General features: G+C 46.9%; 1 protein-coding gene across 3 annotated transcripts in view; it reads right to left on the bottom strand.

The window, feature by feature from the left end:
- Farp1 (FERM, ARH/RhoGEF and pleckstrin domain protein 1) overlaps positions 1-16,883 on the bottom strand; it is a 251,129-nt gene that overhangs the window by 60,234 nt on the left and 174,012 nt on the right. For all 3 annotated transcript variants that reach the window (XM_063246956.1, XM_063246958.1, XM_063246957.1), the window contains exons 4-5: positions 4,794-4,836; positions 2,199-2,277 (exon numbers count right to left, since the gene is read on the bottom strand). In XM_063246956.1, the coding sequence (XP_063103026.1) occupies positions 2,199-2,277; positions 4,794-4,836 (122 nt within the window). The remainder of the gene's footprint in view (positions 1-2,198; positions 2,278-4,793; positions 4,837-16,883) is intronic.

The following is a 16,883-nucleotide window of genomic DNA, read 5'->3' as shown; positions in this document are numbered from 1 at the left end:
GTTTATGTCAGAGAACTGAGCTCAGAGCAGTGGAGGTCCCAACACCAGAAAGCCAGCCCTGGAAACTGCTGGAGCAGCCCCAGCGGAGAGGGTGTGGTGAGTGGAGGCAGCAGGATGTCTTCGTGGAATTCCGCTCCTGTAGCCGATGGCCTTCCTGAGACAGCCAAGTGATGGCGGAGAGGTTATCCAACATAGCTGGCCAGAACTAGGCCCGACTCTCTGTCCCTCCCAATCCTCTCAGTCTCTGCCACTGTGGTAATCACCACCACCCCCCACTCTGTCGCTGAGGTCTAAGATCTGAGGGTCCCCATGGCTTTCCCTGGACTCCCTGTCCCCAGGAAGCATTTCCCTTTCCTCCACAAAACTTCCCAAACACAACCACTTGGCTCTGCTTCCAAGCACCTTGGGCTGGACTGCTGGCTGGAAGTATTCCTCGCAGGGTTCCCTATGATTTGCACCCTTCACCTCCAGCACCCTCAGGACCTGCAGTCTTTATCACTCAGGTACCTTTCTCCAGTGCCTTCACATTCCTGCCACATGGCCCACTCCAGAGGACAGGATGGATGCTTATCCTGTCACGGGCATTGTGCTGCCCACTCCTTCTCTCTGGGAAGCTCTTCCTCAGAAAATGCCTGGCTGGTCTTCATCATCAGAGCCACACGCCTTTTGTCACCATCAGTCATTTCTTTTTTTTTCTTTTCTCTCTCTCTCTCCTTCTTCTTCCTTCCTTCCTTCTCCTTCTTCTTCCTCTTTCTCCTCTTATTCTTCTTTTTTGAGACAGGATCTCTCTGTGCCATTCAGGCTGGCCTTGAGCTCACTTTGTAGCCTAGGTTGGTCTTGAACTTGCAAGGATTCCCTTGCCCCAGCCTTCCAAGTGTTCAAGTGTTGGGATTACAGGCGTGCACCACCATGCCCAGCTGAAACATTCTCTCTCCCCACCCCACCCCCATTTTTTGGTACCAGAGATTGAATTTATGACCTTGCACTTGCCAGGCAAGCACTTGTGCCAATGAGCTAAATCCTCAGCCTAGCTGATCAGTCATTTCTATCACTTCGGCCTACTTCAGTGACCTCATGACCTCTTCCAACACCTGATATTTTCCTTAGTCATTTTCTGTGTCCATGACAGTCAAGACTTATCTTTTCACCACTGCCTTCCCAAGGCCGAGAACAGTGCTCGCACAGGGTGCATACTTAATAAATATTGGTAACTGAACCAATGTCTTCAGTCCTTTGAGAAGGAAGACTGGCTACCCAAGATTTTATGCTCTGTGCTGCACCTGATGAGGATGAGCTCAGTCTTAATGAGCCGCAACATGAAAGGCACATGTGACAAGAATTTGCCCAGTCACACTCATGCATGCAGAAAGGTACTCTCCAAAGGGGGGCTTTACCTTCAGGAGTTCCTGCCCTGCTCTTGCCTGCCCCCACCTGTCCTGTCTCACACTGTAAAATGAGAAATGGCAATGACGGAGGTGACAGGTGATGTCCTCAGTGATGTGGATATGATGAGAATGATGGTAACACAGCCATGATGGTGACAATGGCTGTGGTGATGGTGACCTCAGTGATGGTGGCATTTACAGTGTTCCTACTGGGTCCAAGCAATGCTATGTGCTTATCCTGAAAACAATCGGCCGAGCCTGCATTATCATCTGCATCGTCAGTGGTGGATTAACAGTGGCACAGAGGAAACAAGTAACCGGCTGGTCACATGGCTAGCAAATGGCTAGGATGGATGCCTGAAGCCAAGCCTGACCCAACAACACTGTGCTTCTCCCCACTGGCCACACTAAGAACCTACACTCCAGCCCAATCTGTCTATCCGTGCCAGCAGCAAACGTAAATCTTCAACTGACATCCTGGTTACACGGAAGGGACCCATTTCCCAAACCTACCTCAGGATGTGAGATATAAGATGGAAAATACGACATAAACAGGTTACAAGCGCAGTTCACCTCTTACATCATTTTATTAAAGGAACCAGACTCTACCTCCAGGCCCAGGGAAAACCTGCAACTTTCTTTCCTTTCAATTTTGTAGGCAAAAAAAGGGGATGAAACTGGAACTCAGAACAGATGTTGGTCCAATAAATATTGTGGAAATGTTAAACCAATTGGGAAAATTAATGTCCTCTTTTCCTCTGTAGCAAGAAAAAAGAAAGAAAGAAACAAAAGCCCTGTTTCCAAACCACTAACCTTGTGAGTTCTTCTTGGAGCTGTGTGTGGTCAGGTGGGAAGAATTTCACCACAAACTTAACAACAACATGCTTTGGCCCTAAGGAAGAAGAAGAACAACAAAAGTTCAGTAGAGCACTTATTAATCAGCGTTTCAAATGCCATTAATAAAAAGACTTTATAAGGCACATTATATACCAAATAACGCAGCTACTCCAACCTCCTCAGAGGCTGTCCGACCTCTCCAAGCCACTGAATAACCAGCCGAGTTCTACTCCTTTCATAGCATGGGAAACAGGTATCTGCTTTTTGAATAACTATGACAATAGTACTACACTGAATGATTAAACATTTTCTCTGGGGAATTCAACTATACTCTTTAAACAAAGCCATTTGTCTCCAGCAATATATTTAATTGACAACTTTTACCCAAATACAAGCTTTGGATAATTTAAGAGGTAATAAAATTGTAAGCCCACTACACAGTTTATTCTGTTTCACTGTCTGTAAGGAACATTTGCCACTGTGCTCACCAAACAGGTTTCTAGGGTCCTTGAGCTCTGGAAACACAAATGAGATGTGGCCCTGCCTATGTCACGGCCAACTAAAGCCGTCACGAGTGTCCCAGCCACCATTCCAAAGACATAAGACACAGTCAGGAAGCAGAGGGTAGAGTGGGGAGTTGGTGGGGGGACAGACTAAGAATGACATGGATAACTTTGCAGAATTAAAACAGAACGTCAAACAGATTGCAATGTAATAATCAGGGGCATGAGTCAGGCTTCTGTGTGCTACTGTATAAACTATAATAAAAGAATAGCTTGGGGCTGGGGATTTAGCTCAGCGGCATAAGTACCTGCCTTGCAAGCAGGCGGTTGTGAGTTCGATCCCCAGTACCAATTAAAAAAAAAAAAAAGAATAGCTTAACAGGTTCTGTATTTGGCATGGTAGCATAGAATGATGTTCTGTGACATATGAAGCACAATAATAAAATATTTTATCATCATTGGCATTGCTGGGGATTGAGCCCAGATGCTAGTTAAGTGAGCTACAGCTCTGTAAAATCCAACTTTTACCATTAGCTTTTACAAAAGAAAAAATCCTTTTCCTCCACTGTCTGTGATCAGACACAAAATCGCAACTATATATTTTCTGTGATTAAAGATGTAGGAAAAAACTGATGTATCATAGGTGAGGGTGTTGGCCATACACACAGAATCGCAAGAAAAGGACAAAGCACAGGAAAGCTGAGGCCAAGAGAGGCGGGGCTGCTGCTCCCAAAGAATCCTCAAAGAGCAGAAGCCCTGAGCTCAAAACAACAGTAGTGAGGCGAGGAAGGCAGCAGGCCCGTGCTGTCGCCTGTCAGCCATTCCAGAGAGGCAATGAAACAGAGGCCACTCGGGTCCACACACACCCTGAAGCTAAGAAGGCGCCAGCACTGGGTGCAAAGTGACAGCTTTGTCACAATGGGCCAGTCACAGCACACAGAAGAGACAAAAAGGTATCACCCTGCTCCGGTTCCGCCGGACAACCTGCCGAACAAACACTGCCCTCCATGAGCCCTAGTGAATCACTGTAGGGCTGGACAGGAACCTGCAGGCTTTGGGCCACCTCTACCCACCAGGCCTGGGTGCTGCTCACCGCAATGTGACCCCCACTCACGCTTAAGTCATTGCCAGTGGGGGCCAGCTCCGCTGATGCCACCCAGTAAACATCCAGTAAATGACAGCTCCTTTATTTTCAGCATCAATAATTGCTTAACTGAAATGACAGAAGACCAACATCAGCTTCAGCTGCACGAGGCCACATAGGCAGTGTGTCGCGTGGTTTTTACAGACACACAAACTGCTGCAAGTGGCTCGGTCGGGTTTCTTAGAACAATGATCCCGCAGGTATTGTGAGCTTCAAGCTCAACTGAAGGTAATGTGGTTTTGGACCCACACTGATCTAGGTCTTGGCTGCAGCAAGTGACCATTTGGGACAACTTTGGGTGCAGAGCTGTCACTCCAAAGCAGAAAGAAGGAAGGAGGAGACAGAGCTAAAGGTCGAGAGGAGGAAGAGCAAAAGAAAGTGCTTTCTTTCTTTCTCCCCTGCCAGGCCCTCTGAAACCTCTTCTCTCCACACAAAAGCCAGACTCCCTGAGAGCTCTGCTGCCTGTAGGAAGCACACAAGCGGCCAGACACACACATTTTCCAGCACCTCCTCTTGCCCCCAACAGCACTGCATTCTGGTTTTCAGGCTTTGAAGGGGAGAACACAAAACCTAAAATCAATTTTATGAATAGATGGCTCTACCTTTCCCCTCCAAAAGTGACAGTAGAAACAGTGGCCCAAACAGATAAGCTCAATTATTTTGGGACTTCCTTAACAGCTATAAATCATTAGTCCAAGCAACGATGGTTGGTTTTCTAAGCAAGATTTTTGTGAGCAAATGATTATATATGAAAATTGTAGAGGAAAAGCACTTTTACAGTGTGGTATGTGGGTGGATGGATGATGGCAAGCAATCGGTAAACAGAGAATTTGTGGCACTGGTGCTTTATAACAAAAGGCGTCTGGCTAATGAACATGTCTGACTTTGAATTTACCGCACTGTTAAACATAGAGGGATACTTACTTCGAATTTGTTTCACAATAGGTTTTAAGAGATCCAGCCACACCTACAGGGAAAAAGAGCACAGATTGAGACAAAACTTCTCAGTGAAAGAGTGCAAGCATTTTGACACTGTATTCGAAGCTATTTTGAACTTTTTAGAGCATTTGAGGTTGTCTCCTGGAGCCTCCTGTCTCCCCCAAACCTCCACCCCACCACCCCTGGCTTTGGAATGTCATATCCTAATTAATCTATTGGTTTTGTAGGATGGATTCTGATTTGCTGATTTTTACGGTTTAGGATCCAGAATGTCTCCCAGAAGCCTCCTGTGTTCTGAGCGTAGGTTTTTGGGAGGTGAAGGGATCATGGGGTGCTGTTAGGAGGTGAGGCCTGGTCACAAGAGTCACTGGGCTGTGACCAGAGGCGCATCTCCTCCCAGGGCCTCGAGGTCTTTGCTTCCTGGCAGCCTTCCCATGCTCAGCACTCCCACTGAGGAGCCAGCTGACTTGGACTGATCCTCTCAAAACCAGGAACCTGAATAAACACCTCTTCCTTTAGTGAAGTTGTGAGGGTTGGGGATTGTGTGTCTGTGACAGGAAAGTGAGAAGCTACTAATACCCCCTAAGTTTGAAAGTTAAATTGTATCCTGGGCTCAGGATATAGCTCAGGGTTAGGAGTTGAAAATGTAGCTCAGTGACAGACTGACTGCCTAGCATGCATAAAGTCCTGGGTTTTAGCCTCAGCACTGTCAAAAGAAAACAAACAAACAAAAGCAAAAAACCCACACACAAAACCAAGTTAACAATTAACTAAGAATTTTTCTATATTCATTTGTACTTATCTCAGATTTACCTACGAAAATATTACTGAATGACTGAATACCTGACAACTAGTTGAATGAAGTATGCATGTTCTCTATTGAAATAAAACACATTTATTCAGTGAGCCTCTGGTTAAAAAACAACCTCAGGGCTGCAAAAACAAAACAAGATAAACACGTGAACAAGCACCATGCATGAGGAAAGATACACAAACAGCACATTTTCAAGGCCTTTAGAAAGGGAATAAACATGGCCAATCATGTCTAAACCACATTTCCTCAAGGCTGTTGACCTCTTTCCGCAAGCCAGAGGAATGCTTGTCACCCAGGGAAGAGCCCTGAGACCTGGTTCATAATTTGCCCCAAGTCCTTCAGCTACAGAGTGGCAGGGGTAGGACCCCATCAGGTTCACCCAAGCTCCAAGACCATACCCTTTTCACATGTGTGCTTCCTGCATGCAGTTCGAGGGGCAAAACTTTCAAATAAGAGAGAAATGAGCATTGTGAATCACATTATCCCATGACATATGTTCTTTTTTAAAAAGGGTCCTTGAACTTCTGATCAGGGGGATCCCCCTTCTGAAAAGGGGATCATCACTGATGCTGATATTGTATACAGGAGAAAAATTAAGTTATCATGGATACAAAAAGAAGGTTTTATAAGTCAGTAGGAAAAGGGAGGCAGCCCTGGGGAAAACTATGGAAAGAACCACAGGTAACACATGAAGAGCAAAAACCAAGGCCCGGAGGAAACTTGATGTTTGGGAATAATTTGCACTGGAAATGAAATTAAAACAATGAACTATCATTCCTCCCTGCTAAACATGCTTCTACATATATGTAGGTGTACATGTGTGTTTACACCTTATAGTCCCAAAGGTGGCCAGGACACAGGGAAGCAGGCTCTGCCCTGACGGATGTGTGAATGATCTGAAGCCTACAAAGTATTCCTATCCATCTTCTTCCACCCAGCCATATAAATGATGCATTTGTGCACGCAAAAATTTACACATCAGGAATGCTAATGTTAACACTTCTATCAGAGTGAAACTTTTCACAATAACCATGATAAAATAACATCCATCCACATCGGCAGGCAGGAAGTATGCTCCTGATGAACGTTTATGAAGATGGACAAACACGCTAGGGAGGTTAAAGCTGCCTGATTTCTTCTCTTCTGCATTTCTTCGTTACCCAATTATCTTAAACAAGCACTGAATTCCCATAGTGAAAAAACTCGAAGTATAAAAGTCTCTTCTCTTCACTCAGCTTAACTTTGCCCCATCACCTTTTCAAATAAATAAGACTTCAATAAGTGAGACTCATTTCTGCATCCGACACCCCGAACTGCTGTTTTGTAAGGGAAAAGGTGGCCCCAGTAGATCATCTCCAGGGTTGGGCCTCTAAAATCAACTTTCAAATGGGAATGAGAATGATTTAAACAGGAAGCAATGCTGGTAACATACACTGCTTCCCTCTAAGAATCCTAAGAGGAAGAAAGGTCCGAAAGAATCTCCACCTGAGACTGATAAGAAAACTGAGACTCAGAAAATAGCTGTCTCAAGATGGAGCACAGGGTGTGTTCTTCAAACTCATTTATTCAGTCAAAAAAAAAAAAAAAAATCCCCGTTTCCCTGTGCTAAATTGTGGAGAACCTGATGAGAAGAAGTAACCAGGGATCCCACTTCATGGAGATTACAGTCTAGAAAAGACAATGTCAGAGACCAAAGCAAATGAGGTGAGTCCGGAGTGGTGGGACCCCGAGTGTCCAGTGTAGGGACCATCAGCCCTGTCCCATGCTCGGTGTCCTCTCAGGGGACAGTCACTCGGGCACAGCCAGCAGAGGACAGGCAGCAGTCTCTGGGAGGCAGAGGTATTGTGCTCACAGGTCTGGGAACAGGCGGCACGGGATACCATGCAGACCCACCCGGGAGGTACCAGGGCGGTCAGGAGACAGGAGGGGCATGAGCCAGGGGTGCTCTGAGGCCGCGCCTTTCCTGGGATGTGTGGGGAAAGGCTGGCAGGGCTGGGGATGGCTTAGCACTGGCTGGTCTGAGTGGCTCCAGTGGGCTCTAAGGTACCATGGCGGTGCTCCCTAGTGCCTGTGCCTGTCTCTGTGAAGGTTCAGTCTCTTGCATCCTGGGTGGACATGCCCAGAGGAGAGGTCTGGCTATGCAGAGAGAGAGAGAGAGAGAGAGAGAGAGAGAGAGAGAGAGAGTGTGTGTGTGTGTGTGTGTGTGTGTTTCACAGATGCACTCAGCATGGCCCCTGCTACCTCTGAGAATGGCCTAGCTCTATCTGTCCCCAACCAGGATGTTTTTATAAGACATCAGAACCCCACGCTCTCAGACAGTAAACACACACAGACTGTACATGCGGGGGAAGTGGCAGAAAGGGGCAACCTTCCCTGGAGCGGCACTGTGCTGAGACCAGAAGGAGGGAAGCAAGAAGCCCTCGTGGAGACCAGCAGGGCAGGGGCGGGCAGTAGAGGCCCCGGGGACCATCACGGTGCTCCAAACTCATGCGTAGGGTAGATTCCCACTGTGACAGGATTAGCAGGTGGGGCCTGTGAGAGGCGGGAAGCTGGAGGGTAGAGCTTATTAATGCCACCATCAGAGGAGGGGTGCATTATTACAGGGTGAGTCTGGCCCCTTCTGCAGCTACTCAGTCTCTCTTTTTATCCTTCCCACTCCTTCTCATCTCCCGACACGTGATGATCATGCAACAAGAAGGCAAGCGCCAGGGCCAGCAATTTGATGTAGGCCTTTCCACCTCCACCACTGTGAGCCAGTACCTTTCTGTTTACTGCAGGTGATGCAGCCTCAGGTATCCTCTTATAGCCATGCAAAAGGGACTAAGACAATGGACACAACTGCCGAGCAAGGCTGGTGAGTCAGGAAGGAACCATACCCCGCCTGGCTGTGTTAAGATGTGCTGTCCTTGTCCCTGAGCAATGGGGAAGACTTTATACATGAGCCTGACATGATTGGACTTGTATTTTAAAACACAATTTGTTGGCAATGTGAAAATCTATTACAGGGAGCAAGAGCCAATGACGTTTTGGCCCTGGAGGACAGAAACAGAGTTGGGACAATGGGTGCATTTAAGAAAATTTTAAGAGGTACAAAACCAGTGGAATTTACTGATGGACTGGGTACAATGGCTGAAGGTGGGGACAGTGCTCACAATGGCATAGGATTTCTGTCACAGCACCTAGGAAGCTGCCTGTATCCAGAGTCAGGGAGGCCTGGAGGAGGACCAAGGCTGGCAGGTGCTGGCCAGGCTGGTTTTCAGGGTGCCTAGGCATCATCCAGGGATGGACAGCATGGGAACAGTGCAGTATGTTTTGTATGGACTCAGAGGAAGAACCAGGCAGGCGAGGTCAGGTTTAGATTTTGCCATCAGCTCGACTCCACAGAAGGACATTCATGAGCAGCAATGGCACAGAAGTCCTCGGTGGGGTCTTACACACAACGTGAATTCATGACTCACAGTTCTAGGGGCCGGCAAGTCCAGGATGAAGGTGCTAGCAAACGGGATACTGAGCCCATTCACCAGGGCTTCACCCTGGGGGCCTAATCCCCACCTACAGGCCCTGACTTCTACTACTATTTCCTGGAGGTTCAGTGAATTTAGCAGAGACACAAACCTTCAGACCACGTTCCACCAAGAAGCAGCCAGCCAAGTGGGAGCAGAAGAGGACAGGGAAATAAATGAGGAGAGAACCATGTCTGGAAAGCCAGGGGAAGAAAGATTTTCTCAAAGGAAGAATATGCGAGCAGCACACTGCCGTTATTTGGCCTAGTGGTGGCTCTAGGGTCCAGCAGTGGCGAAGTGGATTCCTGGCTTTACCGGTTTACTGGCTCTACTTCTCCCTGAAGCAAGAGGCAACAGAATGCAGGGAGAGAGGCTGAGGAGCCAAATCCGAGCTTGGTCTATGTGCTTGTTTTTAATCAGAATGACCTGGGTGTGTAGAAGGAGGGGAAGGTGTAGCATTAAGCAAGAGAGAGGAGGAACCCATGGTGATGTTCAGACAAAGCCCGGGGCTGGGGCCAGAAAGCATGGCTCTTCTGTTGTGACTAGGATGACAGGCTGGTGGCAGATGGGTCCTCTGTGACACCCTCTGCTCCCCCCCACCCCCCCGCAAGTCAGGCCTGGAGAGCGCAGTGGGGAGGTCTGAAGTCATCACTCTGTGTGGAGGACGGAGTGGAGAGGAGACCCGGGGGATTCTCGGGCTGCTAAGAGCCCTCCCACAGCCTGGACTCTCTGTCCTTCCTGCCTCCACAGCTGGCTCGGGGGAATGTCCCTGTGATATCTCACGGTTGCCAGAAACTTGCCTAAACTTCTACAGGCCAGAGCCAATTTGATGGATTGTTTTAAAACATTCCTACTCTGTTTTTGGCATTTCTGTAGAAAGCATCAAATACAAGCATCAGCCTGAGCCAAGAGAGCATGTGGCTTTCTACCATGCAGGTCTGGGAACGCGAGATTGGCCTGAGCTCATCCACCTGGGGGGCGGCAGAGCTATGCAGCAATGATGCTGCAAGGTGTCAATCACAGCCTGGGTGGTGGGGACCCCCGGGGGGTAGACTTCATAGTGCCCCACCAGCCTGGAGTGGAAGAGGAGGGCTCACCATGTGGCACTTATCCACAGTACATGAACGAGCCAGGAAAAGCAGAAGGAGAAAAGAGGCTGCTGCGAGGATGACCATAATGTCACACACTGAGCCCTGCTGATTGCTTCATTTGCCCAGGCTATCCTAATACTGCCACTGGCCGGGGGGGGGGGGGCTCACAACAGACATTTATTTCCTCCCAGTTCCAGAGGCCCAAGGTGTCGGCTGGGGGACCCCTCCTGAGGCCACTCCCTGGCTCTGATGGCTGCCACCTTGCTGTGTCCTTTCCTGTCCTGCGCATGTGTATGTACCTGGGGTCTCCATGTCCAACACTGACCCTGTCGTGCTGGGTTAGGGCCACCTGAATGGCCTCATTTTAATTTAATCACATTTGAAGGACTCTGTCTGCTATTGTACTCACACTGCAAGGCACTGGGCATCAAGGTTTCGATATATGCATTTTGGGGTGCACATTATTCAGCCCAGAGGAGGTGCCTTTTTTGACTTGGTTTCGAATCCACCCATCGCTCCCTGCTCACCCACACTCAAGCCCCTGATCCCACCTCTTCGACAGCCAGTCATTAAGGTCTCAGTTCCCTTCTGGGACATGGGCTCCGTACTGAACACTGTGAGACAGGAAGAAATGCTTTCCTGCCAGTGTGTCCATGGCAAGGTGAGGTCAATCATGTCCCCTAAGCTGTTCTCTCTCTGAACATCTTTTTCTCCTCTATTAATTTGTAGGGTGAAATTTTAAGTGGGTTTTTCAGGCAGCAGGAATATGTGAAGTATTTTGCAAAGCGTTTTCTTAAGAGTCGGTTATAGGCTATCAGACAAGAGACAGGAAGGGGAAAGGTATTTCTTGAACACCTGTCTTGAGCCAAGCACTGATCAGGTGCTTCACATGTCCTCAGATAAAACACACAACAACACAGGCAGTGCACATGCAAGGCAAACCCAGGGAGTGTATTTCAACAGTGCGAGGTCAGGCAGCTGAAACTTGGGTTTTACTTTTGGTTATATATATTTTTTAAATGTTACACGTGACTTTTTCAAAAACTTGCTACTTCATAAAGAGTTCTACTTCTGGTCAAAATGTAGTAGTGTTTCCATGTGTTTTCCATGTGAAATAGTTAAAAAAAGAAAGGAGAAAGAGGAAGAGAATTAGGAGGAAGAGGGAGGAGGAGGAGAAGGAGGAGGAAACATACAGCTGCGGACACCAGGCACTTGAAAAACAGTGAAAAACAGAACATAGTTCCTACCACTGTCCTTGTCTGCTGCCTCGCTTCACTTCCTGGCTGTGCTGTAGGGTGGAGGAACCTGGACAGAACCTCACAAACTCTATGAGTTAGTGAGCTGAAAATTCATGGGGCAGAAAGCAGCCAGGTGCCCAGAAAGAGAAGCCAGGGCAGCTGCAGAGGGCTGCCCCTGGGTGTGTGGAAAGACAGACTGCAGACACCCAGAGGAAAGCAAAAGAAGCAGCAGCGCAGGAGGCTCCCGAGGCCTGGAACGCCAGCTCGACAGGAAATCCTGGGACCCACAAGCCTTGGCAAGGTACTCAGGGGTCCCGCTTTAGTAGCCAGGAGTAATTACAGTACTCTACCTAACTAGTTTTAAAAGATAATATAATGATTTTTAAGTAACTGCACCCCAGAGCAAAAAATAAAATTTGTGGAATAAGGAAGTAGCCAGCATCCAACAAGGCGAAGCTCACAATACCTAGCATCCAATTAAAAAAAAAAAAAAAAAAAAAAACCAGATACAAGAAGCAGGATAATATGACCTATATAGAGACAAAAGGGAAAAACCCACGAAACAAAACTATCAAAGCAAATCCACAAGTCACAAAGATGACAGAATCAGCCAAGGACAGCAAAATAATCATTATAATTGCATTTCATTTGAGATACAGAAGCTATAAAATGGACCCAAACTAAATTTCTAGAGTGAAAACTGTATTAAGTGAGGTAAAAAACACACTGAATAAAATAAACAGTAGATTAAACATTGCAGAAGAAAACAAACTTGACATGTTAGCAAGGGACACAGCATTAGACAACTATAGAACTTTAAGTACAAGACAGAGCCCCTAATCCATAGCTGGAGCTTCCCAAAGGAGATGTGATAAGAAAAGGAGAGAAAAAGCATCAAAGAAGAGCTAATATTTTTCTGATTAAAACTGTAAACACACAGACCCAGGGGCAGCAAGCCACAAGCATAAGAAACACCACAGATGCATGTCAGGCCCAAATTATTCACAAACTGTCAATCAAGAGAAACTCTTATAAAAAAACAGCCAGAGAAAAAAGATGCTTTATGCACAAAGGAATAAATATAAGGATGACAGCACATTCCAATATCTAATCCTCAATAACTGACAGAATTAATACCGGAAACTCAGGATAGAGATTTGAACAACATTGTAAACCAATGTGATCTAATTGACATATGTCTATGGAATACACAATCCAACCCAGCAGAACACACAACCATGCTGGGTGAGGCAAACATCAGTGTGTACTTGAACTAGATGGTCCCGGTCAACCACTCCACGCAGTCACAGGGCGCAAGCAAGGAATGCGGGAAGCGTGAGATGCATGTGATGGCTGCTGGAATAAAACACATACCGTTCTGCAGCAAACTTGTTCATCTATGAAGCAGAAGTTCACTCGGAAGTAATCATTAAATAATGTGCAGCAAATACATAAATCAGCAGCACAGTCATTTATCAAGTACCAGGTATCATATTAGCTGGACATGCAAGAGTCACTTTTTACAAATACTAGTGCAGGACTCCACATCCACGGGAGGAAGCACACCTTCCTCCCGTGGGTGTGGAGTGGTCACCCTAGGTGACCGAGTGGTCACCATGCTGATGGAATTTTTCAGCCATTATTATCTTATGGAACCACTGTCCTATAACTATCCATTGTTGACAGAGATGTCGTTAAGCATCGTATACCTGCATTTTTTTTGATGTGTACAAACTACTTATCAAAATATGTCATAATCTGGGGCATCAGATTCAGTCAATTTATCATACAAATTACATTCTCTGACCAGTATGGAACCATATTACAACCCAACAAAGCCAGGTACGGTTGGAGCACACCTGCAATTCTAGCATTCTAGGAGGCTAAGCCAGGAGGGTCGCAAATTCAAATCTAGCCTGGGAAACTTAGCGACTTAGAGACCTTGGCTCAAGCCATCAAGTAAAAAAGGCTGGGGATGGCTCTTGGTGTAAGGGTCTATGTGCAATTCCCAGTACAGCCCCAAAATAAAAGCTAACAAAGGATTTGTAAAGAACTCTCATATATTTAGAAATGAAATAACCCACTTCCAGGCAAAGAGGACATCAAAGGGAAATAGAAAGTATTATAAACTAAATGAAAATAAAACCACAACAAATGCAAATTTATGGAGTGCTATGAAAAGCCTACTTAAAAATCTTCTACTAGCGTGGAATTTACATCTCACTGTTAACATCTCAGTGAAGTGGTCCCAGAGAAGAGCATGTTTCTGAACCACTAAGGCCATCTAAGACACTGCATGGGACTACCTCCCAGGTTCCTATCCCTGGCCGGGCCTGAGACTGCGTGCATGGTCAGTTCCTGGGAGACGCGAGGCTGACCCCAGTCCAGAGGCCAGGCTTCAGGAACGACTGCCCCAGTGCATGCATTTCCAGATCTCTTATTCAGGGTAGTGTGTGAAGAGACAAAACCAAAACAGGAAGCGGGACATGGTGGTACATGCCTTTAATCCTAGTATCCTAGAAGGCTGAAGCAAGAGGATCACATGCTCAAAACCAGCCTGGGCAATTTAATTTAGCAACTTAATGAGACCATGTCTTTAACAAGGGGGTGGGATGTAGTTTAGTGTGAAGGCCCTGGGTTCAATTCCCAGTACCACAAAAACCAAAACAAAACACAACAAAAACAGGATCATAATGTTTTCTAACCTTTCCCCTCAATGATTTCTACCTTTCTGTTCTATAAACCTTCCTTATACGCAGTAACTCAGGATGGATCCAGATTCTTCCCATTAGCAAAGAATGTCCTGTTACCACTGCCACTGAGGGACCCAGGATGGTGCTTCCTACCTGGTTATGCTCATAAATCTCCACTCACCTCGCCTAGTACTCCGCCCCTACCCAACAGCACCAGCAAATTAAGGAATCTGTGAATAAAACATGGACTACACACGGTAGGATGTGTCTTTGATTATTTACAAGGAAAGCTTTAAATAAAAAGATTAAAGATGGATCGGTAAACCAACGTGCAAAATCACATGTGGTACAGGTATCCTACGGCAGGATCTTGTACACCCAAAATATGCAAAAGGAAGTTTTATTTGTTTGTTTGTTTGTTTTAAAGGAAAGTTCTAGAGGAAAACCAGGTTCCTGTTACATGGCTGTCACCCGAGGTAATCTTGCCAGGGGTCTCTCCAAGAAGAGCTAGACTACAGATTTCAGGTACAGCCTTGGCATGATCCTTTGTTTAATTCCCATGACCTTTGAAAAATCCATTTTAAAGGATGTCACTTGGGTATTGTGGCTATTTAATCAGATTTTAAGAAATGTAATAATAAGATTTAACCTGAGACCTACCCTTTTGACAAATTTTAAGGGTGTCATTTTTGACTGAGAAGACTCATGCTTCTCTGGGACCTGTGCCACCAATACACACTGTCACACAGTGCTGCTCCTCGGCATGGCGAAAGAGATCCCTATACCCCACTCTGGGCTGGCTTCTCAAGCCCTCAGGCTGTTCTGGGTCCTGTGACAGTCGTCATCCTAGACACCTGCCATGTTGCTCCAAGAGCCCTGCAGGGCTTCAGACAGACTCGGTCAGACTGGGAAGAAGGAGGTCATAGGCTGGGACTGTGCATAAATCAAAAGGACCAGCCAGGGACACCCGTCATGCCAGATAGCTGCATTTCCATGACCTCACACCCCTCAAAAGCATGCCTGCCAGGGGGAAAACCCTTCCTACCACAGAGCAGACAGAAAGCGAGTGACAGCAAGCCACCCTTCCTCCTGAACTTCCCTGCAATTATGTGTGACAACGCGTCAGGGTGTCATCAGCAACAGTGCATCAGGTAGAGCTGGCCTTCAGCGAATGGTGCCGAGGGCCCACCGCGCGGCCCCAGGGCCCTGCCGAGCTCATTATCTCAAAGCATCTGAATCTGTGCCGAGGACAACCTTGTAGAACAGGCAGTTCTGACTCTCACTTTTCAGACAAAGCACAAAGTCAAGAGTGTTAGGAATCCACCAGCTGCCAAAGGACAGCATGAAACGTTTAAACAGAGCCTCAGAGGCCCCTGTACCTCTCTCCTCTGCAGGTTGCTGAGCGAAATGCGACTCATACAGCTCTCGAGGCGCTGAAGGTCTGTGTGGTCTCTGGAGGCCAAGACATCTGAGGAGAAGCGGCACGTGCTGAGGACAGCATCCACACCTGGGCCAGGACAGCCTGGATGGGAGCCCAGGTCCGTGCTCCTCTGAATTTGCTATAAAATGCGGGTGATGGAACACTCACCTCACAGTGTAAGAGGCTCACAAGCCAAATCCAGCCTGTGATCTCTTCTGGAGGAGAAGGATCAGCCACTAGATTCTTGGGGGTTTTTTGTTTGTTTTTTGAGACAGAGTCTTGTTATCTAGTCAAGGTTGGCCTCAAACTGACGGGGACCCTCCTGTCTTAGCCTCCAGGATGTTGGGATTTTAGGCCGACTTTTATACTTTTATGTGATTGAAAAAGCCAAAAGAAGAGTCACATTCCATGACTCGTGAAAACTGCATGAAATTCCAGTTTTCATGGCCACTAATGACATTTCATTAACACAGCTTCGTTCACGTCCTTCACGGCTACTACTGTCTTGTGAGGGCAGAGTTGGGTGGAACAAGCCCTCTCCCCTTGACCGGACTTTAGTCAGGTTCCCCTGAGCCTCTCCTCCATGAGACCACAACCTCGGGCTTCTGCATCTGTGTTAGCAAGAATCCTGCCGCATCAGTGTAGGCAGAATCCTCGGTTGTTTCCCGAGCTCTCCCTGATGTCTGTTTGGCCTGTCATGAGCCTTCTGGAGCCGTGCCAGTTGGCTGACATGAACTACACACTCTTGGTGCCTGTTTTTTTCTAAAAAGCTGATTAGAAGATGACTCTGGTCTGTGGAGTAATCTTTTAGGGACGGCTGCTCGAACCCAAGGACAACAGCAGGCCACACTCGCTGTGAACACAGCAATCACCTCTGTTCACTGGGAAACCACAGGACACATCTAATTAAAGGCAGTGCACAAGTGATTATTTAATAATTAGCATTCACTTATTTATAACCTTGAGAAATTCATCATAGGCTGTGGGAAGCACTCACTTTCCCAATCAATTTTTCTAAATCTTTACGAAGAAAAACCCCTGAGATGAGGACGCTGCCCAGTGTAGATCGTTTACCTGGCACACACCGAGCCCCTCACTGGAAAGAAAGAAGGAGCGAAAGAGAGAAAAGGAGAGAATAGAGGAAGCAGAGCAAAGCCAGCTCTAGCTTGCATATTTATGTGAATAGAAACTGTAACAAGGACAGACACTGAGCAGAAATTCAAATTAGCTGGTGTTATGTTGATACATTGTGTCAACTTGAGAAGTTTAACTAAGACTCAGCAGGGAGCCAGGTTCTTGCTTTGGAAATATCCTCA

The sequence above is a fragment of the Cavia porcellus genome, unplaced genomic scaffold (genome assembly GCF_034190915.1).
Source record: "Cavia porcellus strain 051 isolate PalLab524CR breed Dunkin Hartley unplaced genomic scaffold, mCavPor4.1 scaffold_4, whole genome shotgun sequence".
NCBI classification, from domain to species: Eukaryota; Metazoa; Chordata; class Mammalia; order Rodentia; family Caviidae; genus Cavia; species Cavia porcellus.
Note: the sequence above shows the minus strand (reverse complement) of the source record. Positions and strands in the feature narration are given on the sequence as shown.